The 19,689-nt window shown below is 53.8% G+C and overlaps 1 protein-coding gene across 3 annotated transcripts in view; it reads right to left on the bottom strand.

Moving 5' to 3' along the window:
* Nucleotides 1-19,689, bottom strand: part of TECPR2 (tectonin beta-propeller repeat containing 2) — a 100,285-nt gene that overhangs the window by 41,975 nt on the left and 38,621 nt on the right. For 2 of the 3 annotated variants that reach the window (XM_043434599.1, XM_043434597.1), the window contains exons 6-13: nucleotides 13,970-14,282; nucleotides 12,007-12,139; nucleotides 11,246-11,584; nucleotides 8,877-9,835; nucleotides 6,566-6,749; nucleotides 4,714-4,887; nucleotides 2,874-3,054; nucleotides 1,514-1,655 (exon numbers count right to left, since the gene is read on the bottom strand). In XM_043434599.1, coding sequence (XP_043290534.1) covers nucleotides 1,514-1,655; nucleotides 2,874-3,054; nucleotides 4,714-4,887; nucleotides 6,566-6,749; nucleotides 8,877-9,835; nucleotides 11,246-11,584; nucleotides 12,007-12,139; nucleotides 13,970-14,282 — 2,425 coding nt within the window. The remainder of the gene's footprint in view (nucleotides 1-1,513; nucleotides 1,656-2,873; nucleotides 3,055-4,713; nucleotides 4,888-6,565; nucleotides 6,750-8,876; nucleotides 9,836-11,245; nucleotides 11,585-12,006; nucleotides 12,140-13,969; nucleotides 14,283-19,689) is intronic. The other variant, XM_043434598.1, reaches the window with a different exon arrangement.

The raw sequence follows: 19,689 nt of genomic DNA, 5'->3' as shown, positions 1-19,689 counted from the left end.
AAGCAGCTATAAAATCAGCACTGCACTCCGTGTGTATACACAGCCCTTCCTCACGGTGCTGGAACTCGGGCTGACTGCGAGTTGCTGTTTGCACCAAGGTTCAAGCAAATGGTGTTTGTTGGCTGCAGAGCCTGTGGCCTCTTTCTCTCTTATGGGCAGAGCGCATGCCAGCTTGGCCGGGCAGACTCTGCCAGAGCCCACAGGAGGCCAGGCAGAGCCTGGGGACCACTGCCCTTCCTCATGGGGTATGGCGCCAGACCACACAGAAAGCCTGGGACACGTTCAGTCCCAGCTCCAGGCCTGGCCGATAAGTAGGATGCAAGTTAAAAAAAAAAGAACAGAACGGTTTAATGGCCAAACGTAACACTGACTCGAGCCCTACAGAACAATCAATCCTATAGTAACTAAAACAGCCCTGCTTCCAAATACCCTAGCGATGACTCTGTCAAATTTCTCTGAAGGTAATGTTCTGAATACCATGATAAAATGGTATCTAGCTTTCTTTAGGCTACTTAAGCACAGAATTTAGTACGTGTATACACTCTGTGTGTGTGTGTGTGTGTAAAACCATGTAATACGGTTACAAAATACACAGAATATTTTTGAATCATTTGTGTAACTTTTCAAATAGCACCTGACATATTTAATTAGAGGCGGAGAGCAAACACAACTTCCTTTTCCACATGCTCATCTGAAAGACCTAAAAGCAGCCAAGGGAAGACCTGCCCTCGACGACGCTGGCCTGCGGGGCCCGCGCAGGAAGACGCACGGCGCGCCCCACAGCGTGAACGCAGGCACGGCTCCGCCCACCACGCTGGGGGCTGCGGGCGAACGCTTACGCTGACCGCTGCCGGAGGGGCAGAGAGAGCGCGATTATACCACACTGCTTGTCAGTGTTTACCTTTCTGGGAAAATTCCCCTTCTCTTTGTTCAAATACCACTTATTTACAGGCCTTCTGTACAAGCAGAGATAGTGAGTTTTAATTGTGGGTTGGTTTTCTCACACCTATTATCTAATCTCTTTTTCTTAGTACATTCTTTCAGAGATAAATATTAGTATTACCTAGGTCTTCAGATGGATGTCACTAGGTTTTATTTAGCGTGTAGTATCAAATTTCTAAATAACACCAAAATTAAAATTAAATACAGCCTGCATATTTAGGCAAAAAGAGTGTTCCAAGTTACTTTCTGTGATAAAAGCCCCGATATTCCTAATGCGCTCTAATGGTGACGCAGGGGTAAAGAATCTGCCTGCAGTGCAGGAGATGTGGGTTTGATCCCTGGGTCAGGAAGATCCCCTGGAGAAGGAAGCGGAAACCGACTCCAGTCTTCTGGCCTGGAGAATCTCATGGAGGTCACAGGGTTGCAAAGAGTCAGACACGCTTGGGCATGCACAGCTCATCAAACAGTAAGAGGGAGCACCATTGGTCTAACCCAAGCTCTCCAAGCTCCTGAGAAGGGCGGGGCGCTAAGTGGGAGGCGCCCTGGCACGGGCCCTGGGCTGAACACCTACTTGCCACCAGTGGCCGTCGTCTCCTTGGGGTTTCTTGGAAACGACCCCAGTCCGGAACCACAGGTTTCCTCGGATGTCCAGGGCCCACAGGCTCTGCTGGTCCCCGAGAGTTATACAGACGGGCTCCAAAGCCTGCCTCTCACTGGAAACGAGGACAAGAGTGTGGGGTCAGCACCCAGGTTCTTGGCCCCCCAGCGTGTCTGGGACGCTGACATCAAGTGTCGGGGGAGGGGGGGCTCGGTGTGGGACAAGAGATGAGCCCCACCCGCACGTTCCAAGGGAAAAAGCTTGAGTTCAACGGCTGTGCAGTGTGTACCGTTCAGACGGGCGGTGGGACCTGAGGGACACCCTGCAGGCCCAGACGGTGGGGAGCTCTCCTTAGAGAAGACAACCCAGGGAAGAAGCACAGGCGTGTGGGGGATGCCAGACCTTCGTGCTCCATCGCCCCACCCCTGCCTCCACTGATTAAGTGAACAGAAACCCCCAGCGCCAGGCTGTGCGGGGCAGCAGCAGCCTGGCAGACCCGCCCTCTCGGCGGACAACACCCTCCCTCTGCCATGTGGTGACGTCCCCAGCAGCTTCAAGGCTGAGCTGCGGTCCACCCAGCATGGCGCCTCCCTGACCTCTGCAGGGGGGCCGGGGTGCCCCCGTGAGGCAGGTCCCTATCCGGCTCAGGACCATCTACACTAACAGGTGGTGGTTCCCCCAGATGGGAGCTCTGTGAGGCCAGGGCAGAGTCACGTTCACACGCTCAGCCCAGCCCCGCCCCCAGCTCTCAACAGGAGCTCACTCAAGTTTCCCGGGATGCTAAACTCAAACCATGAATATCCTAATCTAACTTTTCTAAGGACTACTAATAACCTCACACTAGAAAAATGACCTGACAGTAATTGTGCAATGAAAATTTTGACTGGTAGAAAGCAACCAAATAAACTGTAATTCATGGATAATTTCAACTGACGAGGAGGATACTAAAGGAAAATATTTGGCTCAGTCATCTGAGACTCTCAACAGAAACTTTCTGACTCTGGGAAGTTCTGCAGAAAAACCATCACGAGAGACCTGTGAGCATGTGGGGCTCAAGGTCACAGATGAATGTTGGTCAAGGGTAGCAGCATTTTAAAAACTAAGCTCTGATCCAACATCCAGTCTGCCAGTGAGAGGGAGGCACAGAACGCCTTCAAGGCCAGGCTGCTGGCATTGACTCTGACAATCCTGGAGGACACGGCGACCTTGGAAACCTTCAGGGAAGCAGCTCCGCCTGGGAGAGGCTCACACGGGTCCCTTGAGGGGCGTCAGGCTGATAGAGAGCAGACAGGGTGCAGAGAGGACACGGACAGTGGCCGCCCTGCGTGCATACCTGACGATGTCGCACTTCCACTGCTCCCCCTCGGGGCAGAAGCTGCTCACCCCCTCCCGGTACAGGAGGGCTCGCTGCTCCGTCAGCGCCCACACCACGCTGTTGCGGGCAGTGACCTGGGACAGCGGGAACGGACAGTCGACCTTCATGGCTCTGGCGCAGGGGCGATCCACGCTGAGACCTGCCGGGGAGGGCGGAAAGCCCCCAGAGACACACTGTCAGGATTTCACTCCCCATTCTCATCCTGTTGCTGGCTTATTTTTCTTTTTTGGTATTGTTATATCCTTTCCTTTCGTAGTCAGTATTTTCTCTCTTTAAGGTTTAGTCAAATAAGATGGTTAAATTGTGCTTAAATATAACGTCTACCTGAAGTGTTTTTGGATGCTCTTTGGAAACTGGAATAACAACAACTCAGGACCTTCTAGTGTCCCCAAGTAGCTAAACAAGTTCTGAAAGAACACAAAGTCCAGTGCAGGAGAGCAGCCAGACCCGAGCCAGGAGGGCCCAGGCCCAGCGGAGCCGGTGCGCAGAGACGCCCTCCACACTCAGTGGCCACGGCCCTCGGAGACTCTGCAAGTCCTATCTAATGAGCTCCGAGGCCACTCCTCAGGGAGCTGGCAGAGCAGCTGCTGCCTAACCCTGTCCCTGCCGCCTTGGCCTGCAGCTGGGCCTCTGCACTCCCTGACGTGCCCCTACTCATCACTAAAGTGCCCCTTGGTATCATAGTCCTTGGGCTGCATTTCCTTGGACTCAACGCGGTGGGAATCACCTACTGGACTTCTTACACCACTAATCCTCAGGCCAAACCCAGAGACTCTAACCTGGTAGCTCTGGATGGGTCTCAGTTGGGCTGAAATCACTGCCCAGGTGATTCCTGGGGCCCTCCTCACCCCCAGGCCAAAGCGCCCTCTTTCCCCAGCAGGAATGACATTCAGATGCCTCTGGAAGTTGGACGTGCCCGTCTTCCCAGCTATTTTTCACTTTCAAGGAAGCCACAGGTACAGGCTGGAGAGACTGGCGGGCACACAGGCCCGAAGCTGGCAGGGCTGCCCCTGGGCTGAGGCAGGAGCTGCTGTTAGGCTGGCACCCCCACACCTGAGAGCGAGCCAGGTGCGAAGGGCTTCCAGTCCCAGAGCTGTCCCCGGCTGACCGTTCCCGACAGAGACGGAAACATCCTCTTGGAGGCAGCAGTATTTAATGGTCAAAAGACTCATCTTTACGTAAATCCAACAGGGCCTCTTGACAACCGAAAAAGAGCTCCTGCCCTGTACTCATTTCCAGGTACTGCTAAATCATGTTGTTTTTGGAAACCCGTATCCCATTTTGCTGACAGTACATAAACAGTGACTCTCGTTACAGTTTATTTTTAATAAACAAGTCCCACTGAGTCTCTTCCAGTAGCTAAACGTTCCCCTCAGGGCAGTTCCCTAGGACGAGATAAACTGCTACTTGGAGCAGATTATTTCTCGTTGTTTTTTCCTGACCCATGTGTAAATAAGGATACGGAAGCAGGGCTTTGACCGGACTGAAAAAACTCAGTCATGAGTTAAAGCGAAAAATGATTCTAAGGTCATCTCTCCGTTACTCTTTCCTCTTCAGATTTGATACCACAGGAAAAGGGACATGCAATGGTTAGCCCTATAAGATTCTAAATAATTTTATTAATTCCTGCCATAAATATGTCCTGGGCTGAAAGTGAGTGAATAGCAGAAAGCTGCTAATAGATCCCAATGGCAAATACTCTCTTTCCAGAAATGTTTTAACTTAGATTTGCATCTAGCCCTCCGTCACCGCCTCTAAGCACATCGCCACCAAAGTGCAGTCACCCCGGGGCAGCCACCTGTCTGCAGGTACAGGTCCCCGTTGGTCCTGATGATCCAGGCCGTGTCGTCGCTCAGGGCCACAAACACCGCCTGGGGCAGAGCTTCGTACCAGTGGCGTTTCCCCTTGATGGTCACTTTTCCACACGCAAAGGCTCGGTTAGACTTCTGTTCAATCTTCCAAAGAAGGGCGCCTGTGGAAATAAAAATTCTATTCACGGGCCAATGAACGCCAAGAATTCTTACCCGCTAAACTCGCTTCTGGGTGCCGCGGGCAAGCGATTTCTCCAACATGCTCCCTTTGCTGCTGCGCCAACCGGGGAAGGGCAGTGCCGAGGCGTGAGCCCCCGGGCCCTGGGCCCCCCTCAGCCGCCTCCTCATGTGTGGGAGGGGATCGCCGGCACCACGCAGGCCGTCAGGAGGGGAGCCCGCCTCAAGGACACAGCACACAGGGCGGGCGTCAGGGGCCCGCACCGCATGGGAGAGGAGGGGCGCCACTGGTGTGCCGGGTGAGGACGCGGATGGCCGTCCTGAGGCACGGTGAGTGTCCCAAGAAAGAGAACGCCCGACGGGACTCCAAGGGGCAGCGTGAGCTCTGGGCCAGCCAAGGGGACACGGTGCAGGAAAAGGACGCGTCTGAGCTGGGCTGTCCCCTTCTCCACTTAGAGAAGGCTTCTACTAAACAGAAGACAGGGAGGGCAGGAGGGAAGGCAGACAGGAAGCCTGTCTATGGAGACCGAGGCAAGGTGTCAGAAACCACCAGTGTCACCGAGAGCGCACAGGCTGGACAGAGGGTCCGACCCGAGGCGCGGGCGGAGGAGAGCCCACCCTGGTCGGGGCCCTGCAGGACGGCTCAGCCAGAGCACCAGCCTGGTGGAGACAGAGCTCCCACTGGAGCGGTGAGGGACTGAATGGTGTGGAGACACAAAGTAATTCACAGAATCAGCAAAGAACCAAAGTTTATAACTGGCTGGGGAGATGAACCCAAAGGTAAATGAGAGGGAAAGCGTTAAACTGCACAATTATATAAAGCCAGCTAATGGAACAGATTATCTTAGTCCCCAAGGAAAAATATTTTTCAAACAAGCAAAAGATAGAACAAAACCACCCTGAACAAACTAGCATTTTACATGGTGACAAAGGCCAGGAGAGTTGAAGGGAGTCTCTAACAGAAGCCGCAGGCTCAGTTTTGTCTGCCTTCCTTTCTGATGTTCTGACAAACCAGCTACAACCAGGTAAATACACATATATACTTCTGTTCTACCCCCCTCCCTAAATAGGTAGAGCAGCCAACATTATGACAAACACGAGACTCTGTACAGATGGGGGCAGGGGTAGACCCTCACCCAGGAAGTGTCTGTCCCAGCCCACTGACAACAACGGCCTGATCACGGCTTAAAGGACTGAACGCATTTTCTTTTCACAGCCCAGGAGTAGCTTGTTCACCCAAAGATGTGTATAGCTCATTTAAAAACAATTTCTAAGAAAGAAACCTAATATTTCAAATTTATGCAACACATCCATGGGCCCATCTTCATTAGTTCAGTTGCTTTAAAGCAACACTAAGAAACAGAAACACATTTATTCTTATGAGAAGTGTGTACGTTAGTATTTCTTTAAAAAATACCCTCAAAATTCAAGCTATTTGTATAACTTAACAAGAGTATGTTCATGTGTTACCACTGCAATTAATAAAAAAAACTAAAAACTGAACTGCATTTACACAATTTCCAGTGATGTCAAATGAAGCAGTCCACGTCCCATGGAGAAAAGCCCTCAAACCTGCAGGAAAGGCCAGGTCTGCTCGGACAGAGTGCTCAGGCGGCTGCGTGGGGTGGGGAGGGGACCGGGCACAGGGAGCCAGGGGCAAACCTGAGGGCGAGACTGCCACCTGCTGGACAGCATCTTCGAACTTCTGCCAGCGCAGCCCAGCGCCTGGCAACGCGCTGCAGAACAGGCCGCCTTTGTAGTCCAGGCACCAGAGGTACTTCTCAGAGACCGCCAAGCTGAGGATGCCGTGGCCGGGCCCGGAGTAGCCCATCCAGCTTTCTGCAAACTGACAAGGACAGAGCCTGCTGAGTCGGCAACAGAAGACACAGCTGCACATGCCCCACACTTGGCAATACGAAAAGTGCGCCAGCATTGAAGTCGTGGAGCTGAAAGGGCTGTGTACGTGTGACTGTGTGTGTGTCTGTGAAAGGCCCTCTGAGCAGCCATGCGGAGACCGGCCCCGCTGTCTCTGGACCAGCTCTAACAGAAACACTGTGAGATGGGAGCTGCTGTCCCCTGCAAAGACCCCACAACACCCCTGGATAAACACTTTCTCGTAGATACTATAACCTCTTCCCTAACCCAGGGCTCACATTATTATTCTACAGGTATGCCTCACTTCACACTTGTATGCAGACTGGTTTTTTGAACATCTAATCATTACAGGAGAAATGGCACTACCACTATCTTTGCTTTCACATGATACTGTTTTAAAGTTCTGTTGCAGCCACCAAACGGGCGGTCCACCCTGTGGCTGATAGACATCTGGCCAGGACACTGCCTGACTGGATTTTGGAGACTAGGGTTTAGCTGCTAGGAGTCTTTCAAAAGGCAAAGCTAAATAAAGTGTGTACTTTAAGAGCTTTCTAAAACAGCAAAAGAAACGCATGTATTTGCACAATCACCCACACAAGGACATTCACTGCTTTGCAGAGCGTGATGCCCAGTGCTTCTCAGCTGCCCCTGCTCGCCAGGGCACGCCTTATCTACCCCCTCGAAACCCACCAAAATGTGGCTTTCCAGGTGGCTGAGTTGGGTGAAGGCAGGTGAGGTCCTCACAGTGCCAGGGGCCCTCTCACCGAGGACTTTCTAAAGTTCTGCCCAAGAAGCCCAACCGTGCAGGCCAGAGCTGCCTGGCTAATGCCGGGGCCAGTGGGGGCCCTGTTGCCACCCCCTCCCCGCCCTATGCTCATCACCAGCGCCCGAGTCCTGTTCAGCTGGGAGTATCTGCAGACTGTCTGGCTCCTCCCTAACTCTGATACCCAGGGCTGCCCGTCACAGGCACTGCAGCGTCCCAGCGCCAGACACAGACCTTGGCAGCTGCAGGCATTCAAGAAAGGGTGAACACACAGAAAACTGAGGGAAAGGGCACTTTGTCTTAAACCAAGTAAGCAGGACGTTTTGCTTTCGAGGCAGGACAGACAGCACCCAAGTTTAAGAGAGGGGACCCTGGGGCCACCGTGGCCCCACTTGCTACGTGACCCGATAAAGCCCACGAAGTGTCTGTCTCCACTTCCTCCTGTGAAATGGGAGCACCTAGCTCGTGGGTTTTGTTTTCAGAGAAGTAAACGAGTTGAACTTGTAAAGTGTGGAACGTGGCCCCTGGCCCACGTGAGTGCTGCCCCAACACGGTGCCTCGGCGGGACAGAGGTTCCAGAGGTGTCTGGGGAAGGCTGTAAGTTCACCCGCACAGGCCATGCCTCACAGCCACACAGCAAGAAGAGTTACAATACACAGCGCTGAAACCAAACATGTCTAATGATAATTACTGGCTGGGCTTCCCTGTAAAGAATCCGCCTGCCAGTGCAGGAGACATGGGTTTGATCCCTGACCCGGGAAGATCCCACGTCCAAGGAACAACTAAGTCCATGCGGCACAACTACTGAGCCTGTGCCCTGGAGCCCAGGGACCCAGACTACTGCCGCTCTCTCGCCTGGAGCCCAGGGCCGTCCGTGCCTGGCCGCCTCGGGTCCTGCAGGGAGAAGCTCCCTTCTACGCCCGTCATGCCTTGGCACCGACACTGAGTCACAGACGTGTGTCTGAGGAGAGGCGGGCGGGGAGTCCCGGCCTCCGGCCTGCTCCTCGCCTCCTCCTCCACGAGGGGCCAGGCCTCTGCCCACTGGGTTCCTCCTGGAGTGGCCCCAGGCCAACCCAACTGCTCCCCGGGACGATGAGCTGCAGGTGCCCACGCGGGGCCGGCCCTCCCGGGTCAGAAGCAACGGCGAGAGGCCGCTCCCGTCGGTTACTGGTTGGGAACGACGGGTCAGCAGGAGCCCAGGCCATTTCAGATCCCTGTGCTGGAAGGCCCCTCAAGTCCGGGCCTCCCGACACCTGGCTCTCAGGGTTGACAGTGGGAGCCTCACTTCTTCCCAGTGTCAGTTTGCCCGTGACTTCCCTTAAGGAGCCCTTGTACCTGATCGGCCTTGAGCAGCCCAGGGTCGTCTGCGCCCAGCTGCCTCAGGTCCTGCAGGGAGCGGCCCCCTCCCAGCTCCGTCACACTCGTCTCCGAGGACGAAGAGGGCAGCCCGTGGCCATAGATGTCCTCCTCGTCGCTGGAGGTCAGCACCTGGTCCCGTGGGGGCTGCTCCTGGGCACCGGCTGCTGAGGCCGAGGCCCAGGGAGGCGGTTGGCCTCCCCCGCCCAGGTCACGCTCGGAAGTGACAACCGCCGTCTGGCCCGTGTCAGCGTCAGGAGCACCGTGCCAGGGACTCAGGCTGAGGTGATGGGGGGCTCCCACATGCATCAGGAAGCCCTGCTCTTCGGGAGGCTCCTCAGCTCTGCCTTCATCAGCCGTGGCCCCCGGAAGCTGCTGCTCTGCACTGGGGGCCCAGCTGAGGTGGGAAGGCACCGCCGCCGAGTCCAGGATGCAGGCTTCTGAGAAAGTGCCCTGGGGGCCGTCAGGCTGCATGGCCCCGTCCCCTCGGGCCTCCGCCGCGCCACCCGGCCCACCGTCCGCGGGACGAGGCTCCTCCTCCAGCTCCACGATGTCCTCAGAGCCCTCCACGAGCTCCGGCGGGCGCCAGGAGGAGCTCACCACCCCAGCGGGCAGCTCTGTCCCGCCCTCGCCGTCGTCCAAGGGGATTTCAGCTCTCCCGTCACCGCCTCGGTTTAGCAGGTCAGGGGCAGGCAGGGGCACCTCCAGGACACTGAATGCCTCAGGGTCGCTATACTCCGGCAGCACACCAGCGGCCTCCCCGCTGAGACTGCTCTCCTGGTCAGGAGACCCTGTGCTGGACCGGTCCATGATGCTGCCCAAGCTGGAGGCCACAGATGGCAGGTCCATGCTCACGGACTGGGGGCTGTCCCCAGGACACTCACAGCCGGGGGTCGACTCAAGGGAGCTGGGGCCCGTGGTGCTGCTCCCACCTTCTACTTGAAACAAGAACAGTTAAGATTAGGTAGGACTCCACACAAGTGGCAAGACACGAACTAAAAAACAAAAACTTGGCTTAAGAAAAAAGCATCTTACATGAGACAAGTGCTCGGGCCTGGTACACTGGGAAGACCCAGAGGAATCGGGTGGAGAGGGAGGTGGGAGGGGGGATCGGGATGGGGAATAAGTGTAAATCTATGGCTGATTCATATCAATGTATGACAAAACCCACTGAAATGTTGTGAAGTAATTAGCCTCCAACTAATAAAAAAATTAAAAAAAAAATAATAAAATAAAATAAAATATTAGGGATTAAAAAAAAAAAAAAAAGAAAAGAAAAAAGCATCTTAAATGAAGGAGCTGTGATTGGTGACGAATAAATCTCTCAAGTACAAACTATCCCAACTCAGGGGTGTTTTAAATGGATGCGAATACTGTACGCATGATGGGCTCTGAGGCTTCCTTCAATGAATGTTAACTACGCAAGAACAAAGGGACAGAGGGATCACAGAACAGCTTTTTAAAGTAATTAAGATATTAAAGCATCTGGTAACATTTTCCTTCAATACTGCAGCGATCTTTAGTAGAGAGGCTCAGTCGGCACCAAGGAGTAATAAGTTAAGAAAATTCCATGTTAAATCTCATATCCAGGACTTCCCTGTGGCAGTGGTTAAGAATCCACCTACCAAAGCAGGGGATGTGGGTTTGATTCCAGGTCCGGGAAGATCCCACTTGCCACCGGCAACTAAGCCCATGAGCCACAATGACCAAAGGCCAAGCTCTGGAGCCTGCGAGCCGCGACGAGAAGCCCCTGTAAGAAGCGGCCCGTGCAGCACAACCCCCACTCACTGCCACTGGAAAGCCTGGGTGCGGCAACAAAGACCCAGTGCAGCCAAAACTAATTAATTCTAAAAAAAAAACCCGTATCTGGGGACTTCCCTGGCAATTTAGTGGTTAGGACTCTGCGAGTTCACTGCCAAGGGCTTGGGTTCATCTCTTGGTTGGGGAACTAAGATCTCACAAGCACCACAGAACGGCCAAAAAAAAAAAAAATCCCGTATCTGATGACATACCCAACACTAAACATTAACTGATGCATCTGAAGATTTCCATAGCTTTCCTTCCAAGTTCATCACTCTCTGGTCTAATAGATGATATACACGAATAAACCAAATTTTTAACTGAAGTATTGAAAAGTTTAATACCCAGACCTGTAAGCAGGGCTGGTGAGCTGCATTCACTGTTCATCGCTTTGTGTTAAATAACGGATAAAGATTTCACAGTGAAACTCCTCTGAGGAGGACAGACATCGCTGCCTGTGCCCTCAGCGCCCCCCCGCCCCCTCCCAAGTCTGGTGAGAGGACCCTTGCGGAGGGAGGAGGCCCCTCGCACTCTGTTGCGGACGGTACCTGTCTTCTTCGTCCTCTTCTTCTTTTTCACTCTGAGAGGCTTCACCACGAGCTCCTGGTCGAAGTCCTCCGAGCTGATCACGCTGAACCTCTTCGAGGTGAGCGGGCCACCCCTGCCCAGCTCGGGGGCTGTCTGAGGCCCGGAGCCACTGTCCGTGGAGTTGAGCGAGCTGCTCCTGCTCCTGGGCTCGCTGGCCACAGAGCTGGCCACTGAAGAGCCTCGGAGCCTCGTCTCGGAAGGCGTGGCCGCCGGCAGCTTCTCTGCACGCGGCCCATGGACTTGCTCTGAGCACGCTGATGTCTCCAGACCATCCCGCACTGGTAAAGAAGCTGGTTTAACTGTGGTTATTGGAGGGAAAGATGATGTGCTCTTATTATTAAAGGTAAAAACATGTGTCCTAGGTGACAGACTTCAATGTTCAGAAACCTCATGCATCAACCCCACAGGCTGGCTCAGAGCATCAGATGGAGATTACTCGGGTGGGTGCTGAGCTCCCCTTCCTACTCACCCAACCCCCCACCCTCCAGACCCACAGAAACAATTCCAGCAAATGTGAGACCCTGACTGAAAGTAGGTGATTTTCAAGAAAAGTATCATAAACCGTTTTTTAGGAATCAAAGGATACCCTCTGAATAACTCTTTATCTAAAGTTACAATCACTTAATGAAAATAAAAGTGGTAAGTTTTCTACATTATAAACTTTAATTACATATTTTATAACAAAGTTTTGTAACAAATACATTTTATAACAAATACAAACCTATTGATGCTAGTCCTTCAGGCCTGCTTGAAATTCGTATAATGTTCCTGTCTCCCTTTAAGAAAAATATTTCATTTTCTGTGCAGGAAACAGACACAATATCACCTGATCCTTCCAAACCAGCAATTGTGGCCTGTCCAGAAAAAGAAAATCACAAAACCAGGCAATAGTAATAGCTCAAACTGTACAAGCATGTGTTGGAATCCGAAGAAGTCAAACAGCTGCTGTTTGCTATAATGACTTTCTGAAACTTGGAGTGATTCAACCTAAAGTGAGGTAATACCCAACAGATGGTGGCTGAGTGCCCGTCAGGACCTTTCCGGGACTGAGCCTGCAGTCGCTCCCTGCCCGCCCTGCAGCAGGTGCACCCACTGGCCAGTCCGGACCCTGGCCCTGGCTGGCTGCCCTCTCCGCTGGCCCCCATCACGCTCCTGAGCCCACCCTGCCACAGGCGCACCCACTGGCCAGCCCGGAACCTGGCCCTGACCCTCCTGACGCCATGCCCTCCACTCGGATTCTCTCCCTGGCCCTGCTCACTGGGACTTTCAACTCGAATCAGACGCCCCCTCCTTGGGAAGTGTCCCTGACAAGCGGGCCCTCCTCAGCAACGCCCAGGACTCTCAGAGCTCACAGCCCTTTACACAAAGCCCCGCCCGGCCCGGCCCTCCTGGGCTGGCAGGGCTAGGGTGCATACCGTGTGGATTCCCATGGCAGAGGCCGGGCGGGTGCTGCAAGTCGCAGTTGTGAATGAATGAGGAGGGAGACAGGACTCCCCCAACGCCATCGGAAAGCCAACAGCACCCCAAACACAGGACAACCCTGAGCCCTCACTGACTGAAAAACATTCTTGCTTCTCACTCAACAGCAAACAGGAGACTAGCTCAACGCAGAGGGGAAAATGGGTCTAAGTCCTTTGTTGATCCCTAACTAATCCTGGCAGCGTCTGAAAGCTCCCAACCGCGCTGTCACGTTCAGACTGTGCGTGACCCACCTCTCTGGCTACACTTCTCCACCCACAAGATGAAGTTAGTTACACCCATTGGGGAAAGCTTTGGGTAAGTGTTCAGAAGAGAGAAACTGATGTACAATTATAGAATCCCTTGACCCCACCAACTAGTAAGTACACATTACGTTCAAACAGTACCCAAAGAAAAAAGAAAAGCTGTGTTCTCTAGACCTGGGGAAGAGTACAAAAATGTCTTTCAAAACATTCCTTAAGAAGAGAAACTCAGGGCTAAAAGGCACCTTGGCGATTCCCCAAGCCACCGTGCCCCATGTCGCAACAAAGACTTAGTGCAACTACAAATAAATAAAATTTTAAAACAAAGAATACACTGAAACTGAACAGTTTCTTTTTTTAAAAAAAATTCCTAAAGCAATCTCTATTGGCAATAATCTCATCACCCTATTTTAAACAGAAATTGTTTCCAACCATGATTTGATAATGCTGGAAAGCTGTCCAAACACATCATCAAGTAAAGTGGGGGAAATGGCAGAACGAAGTGGCTCCACTTGGGAGGAGAGACAAGGGCACAAGAGGGAGAAAGAAGGCCAGAGGCTCTGCCGTGCTCAGCCGCACCCTGGGGAGCCCCTGGGGACGGGGCCCCTGTCTCACTCTTGGTTATGTTTGAGGTTTGATCTCCTTTCATTACGCTCACGGTAGTTTGGTAGCCATAAAACACAAGATCCAAAGAAATTATAAAGAACAAATTTACTTTTCTGCTTAAATAAAACACACACACACACTTTCTTAGCAGGGGACAGGACTACGAATATTTAAACCAAATATTTTTTCAAATCTACAAAAACAACCAAACCTTCACCTGGTTTCCGTGACTAGCTCACTGGGAAAGGCAACGCGTCGGACCCACACTGTCCCACCGTCTGAGAAGAGGGGAAGCAGAGGTCTACACACACCCTCCTGCCTCTAGACGCCAAGCTGTGCTACCATCACTTGGCTCACCTGGTTGACGGTGTCCAGAAGGTAAATACTGTATTCATTCCAACTCAACACCCAACCTTCTTGGAAGAAACACGACACGAGCCCCAAGTGCTTCTCAGGAGAGCTGCACCCTCCCCGCGCGGCAGAGTCCAGGCGTGGATAAAGCTCGAAAGGCTTGACTCCTCCGGCGAAGACGTCTTTTAAGATAAACGTGGCCTGGACAGTCCCATGGATGTCAGCCTTCCACAGCCGGAGCCCAGGCCGGGATGCGTACAAAGTTAGATCGCTTTGCTTACAGAGTCCTGGTATGAAGCAGGCACCAAATTTCCCAGTGCTGAGATGACAAGGGAAAAAGGAGGGAAGAAAGAAAGAGACATGGACTGATTCAAAGTGCTAACTGTCAACCCCTCATCTTAAGTCTAACAGGAATTTCTGCACTAAGTCAGAGCAAGATTCTTTCTGAACCCTTTCCTACTGTGTGTGTTTGGTCACGTGAACCACCAGTCCACCCCGAGCCCACAGCGGACACGGCCTCTGCCCACACCCCCACAGCACCACCAGAAGGGTGCACCCCGCAGAGCACGCATCCCAGTTACACACCCCACGCTGGTGTACTCCTAACCACAGCCCCATGAGGCTGGAGTCAGGACTCCTGTTCTAGAGAAGAGGAAGCGGAGGCAGGACGAGAGAGGCCCAGGGCCGAGCAGCCTCCCTGCTCTCAAAGTCTGCTCCTTCCGACGCCCGCTGCTGTGTTCAGCCCAGCACCCCAGGGAACATGCTTCAGGCCCAGAACTGGGGCAGCCCTTTCAGAATTTCTCTTAAACCCACAATCTCCCTTCTGATCCTCAGGCATGGTGTGTTTTTTGTTTTCCTATGTTTAGTACCATGAAATATCTAAAACAAATAAATAACAATATATACACCCAGGAACTTGCCCCTCAACTTTGGAAATAAAGCCAACAGCCATATCGTTGATGCTCTCCTGCTCCAAAGGAGCTCCTGCCCCTCCGGGCCCCAGGTGTGAGTCCTACACTGAATTCTGTGTTTATTACTCCCTTGCTTCTATCAAAAGTTTAACCACATACCTACGTACTCCTAAACACCACATACTTTGGTATAGACATACTTTTGTCTATCATTTGTCCTACAAAGTACGATGCTATTTGTAGTCTTTTGCAACTTGCTTTTAACCTAATAATTCTGAGATTTTATCCTTGTTGACAAAAGCGCTGTGGCTCATTCATTTCCACTGCTATATGGGACTCCCTGATTTATTCACCCTCAGGTTGATGGGTATTTGAATTATTTCCACTTTTTCACTTTGAATCGTGCTCACCATGAGCATGTCTGCACATACCCTCCTAGTACACAGGTCTGAGAGTTTGTCATGGACATTTCAGAGTGGACTGCTGGACTGTCGCGTGACTGCTGTGTTGCTGATTAAGAGCAGATTCAGGTCAGGAAGACAATTTCAAACTTTTCACAATGTGTTTACACCAGCCCGCACTCCCATCAGCAACCTGGGAGTTCTTGCTGCTCCACATCTCTGCCGAACCCCTGTGTCTCCCAGGGTTCAAAGAGTAAGAGTTCAGTTTAACCCTAAGTCCTCTGATTCTCTGTACTTCCCTGATTCTAAACAGCAGAAGGAATTGTGGCTTGTTTTTTAATACTTACTTGGCCGCGCCAGGCTTTAGTTGCAGCATGCGGGATCTCTGATCTTCATTCAAACTCTTATTTGTGTCACACAGGACCTAGTTCCCTGACCAAGGACTGAACCCAGGCCCCCTTCGTCGGGAGTGCAGAGTCTTAGCCACTGGACCACAGGGAAGTCCCACAGCCCTGACAGTCACTCCATGCTGTGGATATCAGCTTCCTAATCTGTAAACCAGGGATAACTCCCACCTCAAAGGTTGACATGAGGCTGAATGATAATCCAAGATAATAAGCAATGCCGGTGACACGGTAGGCCCCCCAAACGCTCACCTGCCTCGACCTCCACCTTTCCCGTCGTGCTCCTGTGGGTGCCGGGCCCCACCTCAGCCTGCACAGCAGCCCTGGACTCCCAGGGCGGCATCCCAGCGCCCCGGGACATCCCACGCAGGCCAACTTAGCTGGGTGCTTCTCTGCGGTTCAGCATCTCACTGCATTCCTCTGGACAGGGTCCAAGGAGGACACGATATCAATTCAACTCTGAAGTGAAGATCGTCAGACTAACCTGACACCATGGGTCATTCTGGCAACTCCACGGTCAGCAGTGGTGATTACTGCCTTTGGTGATTTGTTCTGGAAAGGTTCTCCAACAGAGATGCCCACAGGAGTTCCAGCAGGGCAGCCCATAACCTCTTTCTCCTGCCTTTCCTGTCAATTTCTGTTTGGTGATCCAACTTCCAAATCTAAGTATCTTCCTTCTACTAGAAGTTCTCTTAAAAATCTGCCACTTCAAGTGGCATGACTAAAGCCTTCATTTTAACCAATGTTTAGCGAGCTCCCACACCATGTGAGAAGCAGTGGTGCAGGCAACGTGAAAGATGCAGGAGGAAGGTCTTGGCCCCGGCGTGTAACACACTGCAGCCGACGTGTGTCAGAGACGCGCCACCTCCGCAGCTCCAAGAGCTGCTCGAGGCCTCTAGACTAAGGGGACACGCTTTGCCTGGGGCGTGGAAGGCTAGACCTTGGACACTGAGCAGACCATGACCCTCTGGGGAAGGACAAGCTGAGCACGGCAGGCGGGGGCCCTGCTCCAAGGAGCCGCTGAAACGTGTCGGCAGCAGGCTAGGAGAAGGTGGTGAGCCAGGGATAACTGGCTATATACCGCCCAGGGCAAACTGCCCTCCACCCCGAATTGGCCGCCACCCACACACAGGGTGACTCCCCAGCACCGGCTGATGTCATTCTGAATCGGACACAAAAACTCCAACTTTTAAGGTCAAAGCTCTGCAGGATTCTAAAATCATAAATCAACCTAGTTTCTCAACTTTGGTGGGGCTGTTTTCTAGATATATCAATGATGACTTTAAAAAATATCTTCATTTCCTTTATGAGACACACCAACATGAAAGAAGTGTTTCTAGTTATCAAATTCTAACCATAAATCAGATCTTCTAATTTATGTACAATAACACTGAGCAAGACAGAGAGCCGGAAACAAGACGACAAGTCATAGCTTGGACGCCAGACAGCCGGATGCCCAAAGGCACCAGAGGGCAGACAGCGAGCTGCCCCAGGGCCAACGTGGCTGGGCGGGGCCCAGGCTCCACACCCACCTGGCCCCAGGATGGCCTGCTGCCAGACACAGAGGAGAAGCGGACGGCTGCGTGCTGCGGTCTTCTGGGAGACACAAACGTGCTGTTCTGTTCAATCTGAGGGGGTTCACGGGCTGGATCACCACCTGCAGCTGGTCCTGGGCCCGGCTTCCCCGCTGACAGGACAACCTCCGCCGCCCTCGGGCCAAGCCGGGCCCGCCGCAGCCCTCCTGGGCTCAGGGCCATGACCTGCACCACCACCTGGTCTCCCCGCAGGCGGGCCCACGTGCCCACCCAGCGTGCGGCCTGTGCCCCACGACGGAGGTGGGATTTTTTTGGCCAAGCCACATGGCGTGTAGAACCTTAGTTCTCTGGCCAGGGATTGAACCCGCACCCCTTGCAGTGGAAGAGCGGAGTCCTAACCACTAGACCCCCAGGGAAGCCCCCACAAGGGAGGTGTGCCTGGCCACCATGCTGCCAGAGCCGGAGGTCCAGCTGGGCGCCTTGCTCGGGGCCAGTGACACTCACACATCAGTAAGCTCCCAGGTCCCAGAGCTCTAAATGCCGTCTAGAGGCCCTCAAGGGCACTCCGCGGCCACCTGCGGGCCTGGGCACATGCACGCCCCCACCTGCCACCCCAGCCTGGCCCCGGAGGAAGACCACGCCCTGCCCGCAGTGACGCTCTACCCACTGCCCGGACCACCGCCTCCGACGGCTCTCCTGCTCCCACAACCCAGAGCCAGCCAAGCCATCGGCTCTGCCTTCCAAGCATCCCTGCCACCCTGCCCTGGTGTGAGCCCGACTCTCACCTCGGCCACCCGGGACCCTGGCGGTCTCCGTGGCGGCCGCCCTCACCCCGTCCACAGGGTGGCGAGAGTCGACACAGCCTGTGACTCTCACAGCGCTGGAGGAACACAGCCCCAAGCGGGGCCGTGAAGCCTGTGGACGGGCTCCCAGCCCCTCCTCTGCGCCCCACACCTGGCCTGCGCCCCTCTGAGGGGTCCTCCTGGCTCCCCCCGTCCTCTCCCAGGAATGGGTTCAGACCCCGCTGCACAGGAGGGTAGGGACACGTCTGCCTACGCAAAACAACAAGGCAGATATCCTCGAAGCTCCACCCATTTATTACTTCTGCTGAACATTCTAGAACCTGGTTATTTAACGTCAGTCTCCCCCACAGGAACGTGAGCTCCTGAAGACCAGAGCTCTTGTCCCCCTTGCTCAGAGCGGTCTTCCCCAGACTGCGAAGGGCACCAGGCAGAGCAGACACCCAAGAAGGACCCTCCAGGGTTGAATGGGAAACACGCTCCCAAGGTGACCTCATCCAGGCCAGGGGGCTCAGTGTCACCTGCATCTGACCGCCTCATCTTCACTTCCGGCCGAGCCGAGCACGTTACTCCCAGTGGGGATTCCGGCTTAGCCACCTAACAGGCCTCTAGAACACAACACGCCCAAGAGAGAATCCAGACGTCCAGACCTTAACCCAGGGCTTCTGTCTAAGTTAAAGGGCTTCTCTTTCCATCCAGCTACTTTAGCCAAGGGCACAGAAATCCTTCCTTACTCTGTTCTCCCCTTGCCCCCTATATCGAATTCATCCCCAAATCACCCTTACCTCCCCCTCCCACCCCTCTTCATGCCGGGGGCCCAGGTGGATTCCACGTCGCGCCCAGGACTCCGATAGCCGCCGCCTCGATGTGCAGAACCAGGCGCACTCAGGCCGCCCTCCTCCTGCCTAAAGCCCCCTGGCTTCCCATCCTGCCTGGAGTAACTCAGGGGCAAGGACTGGCTTGGGTCTTCCTTTCCAGTACCTGCCTGCCCTTCACAGCCGCCCCAGTTCCCCTCTGGCTCTTTGAACATTCCAGGCCTGGGCCCAATGCAGGGCCTTGGCACCTGCTGCTCCCGAGACTGGAAGGTTCTTTGCACGCTGGAGGCTTCAGCCCAGGATCTCCTCCCCAGAGGCCTCCACTGGCTGCCCGCGCCCACCCAACCCTTCACCCAGATGCTGCCTCCGAGCACGGCCCATGCCGAGACCGGCATCTCCGAGGGCAGAGGCTGGCTCCCTGCTGAGCCCCGGATGCCGCCCGGTGGGATGTCTGGTGACCGAAGCCACAGCTCCAGGAGGCAGTGGTCGTTGGGGTCCTTTTCTAATCACGATCTAACAGCACATGACAGAGACAAGCTGTCAGGACACAGGTTAGAAGTATTTCTGTTCACTCTGTGGTCCCCCACGTCTCTAACACAGCTCCCTAAGAGAAAGGGGACTCACTTAGCTGTCTCTGCATCTGAGATGGTGCCCAGCAAGTGTGCCCAAATGCCTGGCCACACAGACCCACCAGGAGAGGGTCACTCGGAGGTGCTGAGGCATCATGCAGGCGGTGAGAAGGCCAGGTGTGAAGGGAAAGACTGCTGGGTACACGATCCGTGTGAAGGTAATTGGTTTTTAAGTCTCTCTCTTTGCACGCCACCTTCCCTCCAAAAAGACAAAACGCAGCAAGACACCGA

Source organism: Cervus canadensis, chromosome 17, assembly GCF_019320065.1.
Source record: "Cervus canadensis isolate Bull #8, Minnesota chromosome 17, ASM1932006v1, whole genome shotgun sequence".
In the NCBI taxonomy this organism is placed as follows: domain Eukaryota; kingdom Metazoa; phylum Chordata; class Mammalia; order Artiodactyla; family Cervidae; genus Cervus; species Cervus canadensis.
Note: the sequence above shows the minus strand (reverse complement) of the source record. Positions and strands in the feature narration are given on the sequence as shown.